Raw genomic sequence first — 7,969 nt, forward strand, 5'->3', positions numbered from 1 at the left:
AGAGTTTTGAATTATGCAGAACTTAGAATAAAAATACACCCAAAATTCTTAAAAATACACCCAAATATCTTCGTGTTACACCCAAATTTGCTGCAAATACAGAAAAATATTTCCTCTAATAATACATTTTTTCTTTCTGAATTAAACCACACCTCAACCACTTGATTGGATTCAAAACAATAATCAATTTCGTAAAAAAAAAAGAAAAAAGGAAAAGGTGGTATTGATGACGACTATAACGAAAAAGAATAAAAAGAAGAACGTGCAGTAACAATACAAAGTGCGTGTGCGTGAATATAAATGACCTGTATGTAGAGAATAATTATTAAAAGTTTAAGTTAAAAATTTAATTAACGTAGAATTATTACCCAATTTTATAACTTTATAATATCATATTTCTTTAGTAAAATATTTAACATTCTCTTTATGTCAATTTTGTAAATTTTACGCTACCGTTTCAAGACACAGAGTAAACTTCAACTAGTACTGATCAGAACAAGGTTTTTGTTTTTTTGTTTTTTTTATTTCTTTTTATTTTGCTTCTTCTGAAAAAGAATAGATATACAGAGATATTTTACTTACAAAAAATGAAAGAAGACGACTTTGAAACTCGGTATTAATCTCAATTCAGTTATCTAGCTCTTGTGGTGAAGACTCTATTGAACCAAATAGAATGAAGTATCATGTGAAACATATCATACTTCTCAGGGCTCCTATGCCAAAGGAAATGCTGCTGCACTTTTTTTACCCTCATCTGCATCTGAAGATACCTCTTTTGTGGGATTGAAAGTAGAATACTCTTCAAATTTGGAATATCCTTCTCCATAACAATAACAGCAAATGATTCCCAATTCAACACTTCAAAGAATGGAGGCACAAAGTTATCAGATATGATAACAGGAACACATTCATAGAATATGGCCTCAACAACTCTTGGACTATTAACTTCATACCCTTTTGCACAAATGCAGTACTTGCTGCTCTTCATGTACTGAATGTAGTTTCTGTTACCCTTAGATTTTGGCAATATACCAAAGATTTTCATGTCAGGGTCTTTGTTCTCCCAATGCTGCAATAGGATTGGCCTAACATAACCATGCATGCCACCAGCAAAGAATGCCAATGTTTTCCTTTTTGAAACTGGTCTTCCACCAATGTCTCTTGTGGGTTTCTGCGCATTTCTGACATAGGTTTCAGGAAGAGACACATCTTTACCTATCACAAAGCCTTCTTTGACATCAGAATTGCATAAGGCTCTTATGCACTTGGCCATGTTCTGTCTTGTTTCTGTTGGGGCCTGCATGGTGAAGATTTTATCTTATATTGTGATAAAAGATTCAACAATCTTAGTATAATCAAGCTGCTAGATAGCATCTACGTTGCACAAATACAACTACGATTATTGAAAACAATACAGTATTATACATAGATATAACCATTTAATGCAAAGAATTGGTCAAAAATTAAAGAAGTTTAAAGTAGCAATACTTTAAATTACATTAACCTCTCTTCTTTAGACGATATTACACACGACTCCCCTTTATTTATGAAAGTATGCATCAATTTCTTTTATATTTAGGAAGGGAAGCCTTGGAGCAACGGTTGAGTTGTCTCCTTGTGACCTTAAGGTCACAGATTCAAGCCGGGGAAACAGCCACTGATGTAATGATTAGGTTAGGCTCCGTGCATTACACCCTTTGGGTGCGGACCTTCCTCGGACCCTGCAGTAACGTGAGATGCTTGTGCACCAGGCTGCCTTTATGTGGCCCTTGGTACTCTTGTATTTTATAAAAGTGTGACACTAGTCTGCCATATATAAAGCAATGGTACAATAGAGCAAATGCTCCTCCCTATGTATATCATTTAATCTTAAAAAAGGTCAATGTATTATGTCTAAATAGTTAATGGCCTTGGGAAATTGAGAAACAGAGAGCATGATGAATTAAAGTAGGAAAATGCATACCCAATCATGGCAGGCAACAAGGAAATGATCAGCACCTCCGGTTCTGTTCCAGAAAGGATGTTTCGCTGCGATCAAGTCGACATAACCATTCAGATACTTCCTCAGGTTCCTATTATTATGCGAATCCGGTACATACAAGGTTTCCTCTAGCATCCGGGAACTGAAAGGTAAGTAGAACAGGTGTGCCTTCTTTGGGTCCTTGGTAACAAATCTTTTATTACCTTCCATCTGCCTCATGAACCATCCCTCGGAAGCATAAATTCCCAAAAGATATGGCAAATGCATTATTGGTTTAGACCCTTCTCTATATACATAAACTTTGAGAGTCTCTTCCATTAATTCATAGCTCCTGATAATTAGACAGTAACAAGATAATAAGGTGTAATAGATTGCTGTTATGGATTTTAGACAAGTTCACATAGTTGCCATTTTAGTTAAATGTTTGCTCTGAACTAAAAGGAGATTCTTCTACATCAAAATATGAAGACCTTGTTGATAACTTGCATATTTATGTAAGAGACAAGATAGCAACATAAGAATTCTGTCGAATATGTGCTTACAAAAGTCTATAAATATGTGATGTCAGTGTCAGGGATAGAAATTTTAAAGAAAGTAACAATATTCAGATGATACCTTTTGAACATGGAAAGATTTCGATAAAGGGGGGCGTAAAGATTATCAACATTCTCTACAATTGGTGCATTTTCAATCTCCGATCTAACCTTCAGTAGCTCATTATCAACTGATGAAGACCACCTTGGCCTCTAAGAAACAAATTAGCAACATTAGAACAAATCAGAAGAAAATGCTATAATCTGTAAGTCATTGATGGAACAAAATGTTAAATCGAGTCACATACCATAGAACGATATGAGACACGGCTTTTAAGCAATAATTCATTCATTTCAGAGATTGATGTTACTTTCGGAACAGCTATACGAGAATCTTTATTCTCCTTAGGCATACTACTGATAGAAGAGTTCTTGCCAAGCACATTGACATCATCTTTTGGCCTCTCATCATTCTCCGAATCGATTTCATTGGAAATGTTCAATAACCCTTGAGGAGGTGTAATATTTGGCTTCATTTCGACGGGAGGACTTAAATATGTATCTGATTTATGCTCTAATTCAGATGAAGTGTTGACCTCTCTTGTAAAATTCATATCCATACCATTGTTAGAACTCTTCAGTTCAAGATTCTCTGCCTGCTTTATTGTAGATCCATTATCCGATATCCTTACATTTTCGACCACGGGATTTTCATCGGACTCATCAAATCCTACAAGAGATGAAGTGTTTGATATGGATACCTTTTTTGGTTCTACAACAAAACCTGCTCCCAAAACATTGTCCTTTTCAATTGATGAACTAGTTGAATCAACTATCCTCTCAAGAACATGTCCATTAGTAGAGTTTGCTATATCGAAATCCGTAGTAACATTGTTAAGTATAGACTCAGATGGAGGATCTGCTGGATGGAATCTACTGCTTCCTGATGATGTTGTTGTTGTTGCTAAATATGGAAGCTCAGAATACTGGAAGAGTAAAAACACTGCAAATGTAATGCCAATAAGCCATAGCAACCTCTTTGTTTCAAGCTGAAATATGGAGAAAAATGCTTGACCCATTTTTGGTAAATTTACCGAGAAACCATCAATTGAGTGTTGATTACCTCATCAGTTCTGCAGATTACAAAAAAGCAACACAGATCAATAAAAGAAAATGGGAATTTTTTTTTTGTCCATACATGAGGTCATAGAACTATAAGCCAAACTAACCCATGATCAAGAATTCCACAAATGAATTCATAGAAGATGAACACCAAGAAATAGCAAGAAATTCAACAAAAAAGAAAAGAAAAGAAATTCATGATCATAAAGAATCCAACAACAATCAAAATCAAAGGCACCGCACTACACTACACAACATCATCTGATTCTTGTTTGCATGCAAAAGAAATTAATCAAGATAAACAACAGAATCAAATAGAAGGAAGCAAGATGAGAAATTAAAGCAGTAACTTTACCAAGAAACACAAACAGAAGTCATTTTCAGCTCCTCCCCTCTCAACAGAAGAGAACAGAGTGAGTTGAAAATAACATGAGCCAGCAAGTAGCTGAATAATTGATAGGAGACGTTGAAAAAAGAAAGAGAGAGTAAAATAATGGGAAAATACCTGTCACTGGTTCAAAATTTCCATGGTTGGCAGCCCTAAGAATAATAAGGGAATTTTCTTTTCCGTTTTCTTTCTTTTGTTTTCAAAGTGACAAAGCACAAACACAAGACAAGACAAGTCAGTTCAGAGTTCAGACATGGATCCCAATTTTTACAGTTTTCTATTCTCTCTTTCTCTCTCTTACGTCAAGTAAGAGTAAAACAAATTATATAAATATGTTGAATTTTATTCTGTGTATAATTTAGTGTTTAGTTTTTCTTGAACTTATTTTTTATAGTTAATTTTAAATATTTAATAATTATTTATTTTTATATTTCAAAAAATTAAGTATTAATTTTTTAATAAGTTAGACAAAAAATTTTAAATAGCATAACAATTACCTATAAATATATAAGAATTATTATTAGGGATTTTATTTATTTAAATATTTTTTTTATACTATTATAAAAGAAATTATCTCTTAATTTTGCAAGATAAATTGGTAGTTTGAGTCGGCAAAATTAAAGAAAAATTCAATTGCGTACTTAGTACTTACTGGTTGCAAAATTGAAAACTGTTTTTTTCTACTTCAATTTTGCAGCTATTGCCAATGTACGTAATTGAAGAAGAATATTTGCATAACTGAAATAAATTTTTGAAATTCCTGCTTCTTCTTGACGAGTAATTTTGGGGAGAATAACATAGTAATTTTAACACTGAGATGAATAAATTGATTCAACATTGATTCATTTATTTTAATTTCCATTTACTGGTTATTATATGTAAATGTAAAAGTATTGATCTGACTCTCAAATATAGATACGAGTTATGTAGAGAAGTTGGTTAAACAAAATATTTGTAGAACCGTCCAACTATAAAATTAAAGGGAAGTTGTAGTTGTTAATTTTCATGTACTTGTTCATTTTCATGCACTTTTTAATTTTCATGTACTATATATTCTTCAATTACGCTTATAGTGACAACGAATTTATAATAAAATACGTTTTTCACAATTATATGCGTCGCTGCGAAATTGGAGTAAAAAAAATCTTCCTATTTCACGAACAATAAATATAAAATTGAGAGATAATGTACAAAAATGTAAATTTTTTAAAATAATAAAAAATAGAAAGATTATTTCTTATTACTATGGTGATTTCAGTAATTATATAATTTTGATATTAAAATATATTATTAAAATTAAATTTATATTATTTTGTATTTTTATAATACTTTTTATTCTTATTTTTAAAACTAAAAAATATTTTTAAATATAAATAGTTACTTTAATTTTAATAATATTTTTTAATAAATATTATTAATATTAAATGTTCATAAAATATATCCAACACATATTTAGAATATTCTCCATGTGTTTAACACGCACTTTATGTGTTGCAATACACACACTTTACGTATTGACTCTCTACTTATAAAATTCATTCACCTATAAATATATCAAATAATTTTATTTTTAACAAAAAATACAAATATTTTTTTCATATAAAAAAATTAGCTGTAATAAGATGGTAACCACTAAAGTGAATTTACAATAATAATAATAATAATAATAATAATAATAATAATAATTTATTATTATTATTATTATTATTATTATTATTATTGTTAAAAGTAGTAAAAGGAAACTGTTCACTTGTACTTTTGGTAAATTTTATGATACTTATGTGATGATGATTAATTTTTGTCAAATTTATTTTTTATAAGAAATTTTTAAATTTTAAAAATTATTTATTTTTAAATTTTTAAATTAAATATTAATTTTAAATATTTTTAGACAATTTGGACAAAAATTTTCAAGTATCATAGCAATCGCCTGTACTTTAGTCTTTTCTGTTTTCTCACAAGCTGTCAGCCGTCTGCATTATTCTCGTGGAAAATTAAATTATAAGGACAAAAAAAAAAATTTACTGTTCCTTGGCTGTTCATTGTTAGTTTGTTACCGCAACTTACCATTATTCCAATGCGACTGTCCGATTATGTTGAACCGAATCTAAGCATAATATTATCTGAATAAATTTACTTACTGCCTGATTTTACTACCCTTACCTTCCTTCTTCCTTTCATGGAAATGAATAATTGTATTTACTATTTAGTGTGTTTTTCTATAATAATAATAATAATAATAATAATAATAATAATAATAATAATAATAATGTCAAGAGTCTTTAATTTTTTTGATTGCCATATATCGGCAAATAGTCATTCATGATCATTTTTTTTTTCATGGCTGAATTACTATATACCTATGGGTGATATAGTAATTCTATTTTGTGGGAATTTAGCCTATCTCTGTAAGACAGTTTTTTTTTTTTTTTTTTTGTTCATCTTTATTTGTTAGTGGATATAGAATGTTTATTCTCCAATTACAGGTACTTTTGTTTAAATATTGTACATATATATGAACAATTCTCAATTAAATTAAAATTTGAACCATGATAGATAAATCACATTATGGTGAATTAGTTTCTAATATCCTCACATCTCAGTTTATATATTATGTTTCTTTGTCCAAAAAAAAAAAAAAGGAGTCAAAAATGGGGTCCATTATTTTAATGTTGAATATGGTTGATCAAATCTCAATTCTCAACAATTTGTACTTTCCGTGGGGCAAAGTTAATGGTGAGAGGAGAGGAGAAGGGCTTTTATTAGAAAATAAACATTATGATCAAGTTCATCAATAAAAAAGAAAAGGCAAAAGAAGTTCAAGGGCCAGCTTGAGAGATTGGATAATAATGATGTATCATGTAAAGTATATGTTAAAATAATCAAAACGATTTCTTGGTCAGTACGTACAGTCTTGATTCTTGTCTTGCAGCACATGAAAATTGAAAAATGTCACAATGGGTGTAGCTTGGTTTTGATATGTTCCAATGCAACTTCCAAGAAGGTGGTCCTACCTTACTCCCCCATCCTCTTTAGTTTTTGAAGGGATTGGAGGGATTTTAGTGCACAATTTTTTTTTTTACAAAAGTATTTTTTTATATACATTAAATAAATAAAAAATAAATTAATAGACATATGTTAAGATTTTTTTTAATAAATAAAATAAATTTAATATTTAAAAGATATAGATATGAATTCAAAAATTTATATTTTTTTCTGTGTTACATATTTCATTTTTACAGAGCACATTTAAGTTAAAATTATATCTCGTCTTCACAGGGAACGAAATACGTTAAAAAATTCAATAATTTATTTCATCCGCAACCGAAATACATATTTAAATATCACCTATATCTATCTCGTGCTCAATGTGAATAAGATACAGTAATTATTATATCGTGCTGAGGACGAGATATGTGTTTAAGCACCTCATTAGTTCTGTACACGGGACAAAAAATTTTACTCCTGTAAAGAGCTCATTTATGCCTATTCTAACAAATCTCAATTTTCTCCTCATATTCTCTTAACATGTCTAATAGTGAGTATATTATTGTGAGTATTTATACAAATGGTTGTGTTAGATATACTGATAAAGGCGTCGTGGTTCAATCTCCTAACCCCACATTGTTTCGAACTCCTCGAGTTGATAACTTTAAAGCTATGAAGAATTTGATATTGATGAAGATGGGAGTTCATGATCAGAGGGAGGTTAGGAGGATTGGGTACAAGTTTCATACAGTCTTGGCAAACCAAGATTTTAAATTCAAGCTTTTTTTGATTGCACGCGATGAACATGTTCATGCGATCTTTGAGGTTCATGGGAGAATATTAACGCAGTAGGTCATGAAGCTCTATATCAAGGGTCAATGAGATTGGTGGTAATGGAGTCTACTCGTCTACATCCCTAATATCGAGACCACTGATTGATGTATCTTCGTTATATTA

General features: G+C 30.4%; 1 protein-coding gene across 2 annotated transcripts; it reads right to left on the bottom strand.

The window, feature by feature from the left end:
* Nucleotides 1-487: 487 nt before the first annotated feature.
* Nucleotides 488-4,321, bottom strand: LOC112783507 (probable glycosyltransferase At5g25310). Of its 2 annotated transcripts, none has more exons than XM_025826479.3 (5): nucleotides 4,142-4,321; nucleotides 2,823-3,647; nucleotides 2,597-2,727; nucleotides 1,964-2,312; nucleotides 488-1,297 (listed from the first exon to the last, which is right to left on the bottom strand). In XM_025826479.3, exons 2-5 carry the CDS (start codon nucleotides 3,591-3,593, stop codon nucleotides 632-634), a joined length of 1,917 nt encoding a protein of 638 aa, XP_025682264.2. In that variant the 5' UTR covers nucleotides 3,594-3,647; nucleotides 4,142-4,321; the 3' UTR covers nucleotides 488-631. The 2 variants fall into 2 exon arrangements, with proteins under 2 accessions (XP_025682264.2, XP_029152229.1); XM_029296396.2 differs by having other exon boundaries at nucleotides 3,992-4,154.
* Between the last annotated feature and the right edge of the window lie 3,648 nt (nucleotides 4,322-7,969).

Source organism: Arachis hypogaea, chromosome 20 (assembly GCF_003086295.3).
Source record: "Arachis hypogaea cultivar Tifrunner chromosome 20, arahy.Tifrunner.gnm2.J5K5, whole genome shotgun sequence".
Lineage (NCBI taxonomy): Eukaryota > Viridiplantae > Streptophyta > Magnoliopsida > Fabales > Fabaceae > Arachis > Arachis hypogaea.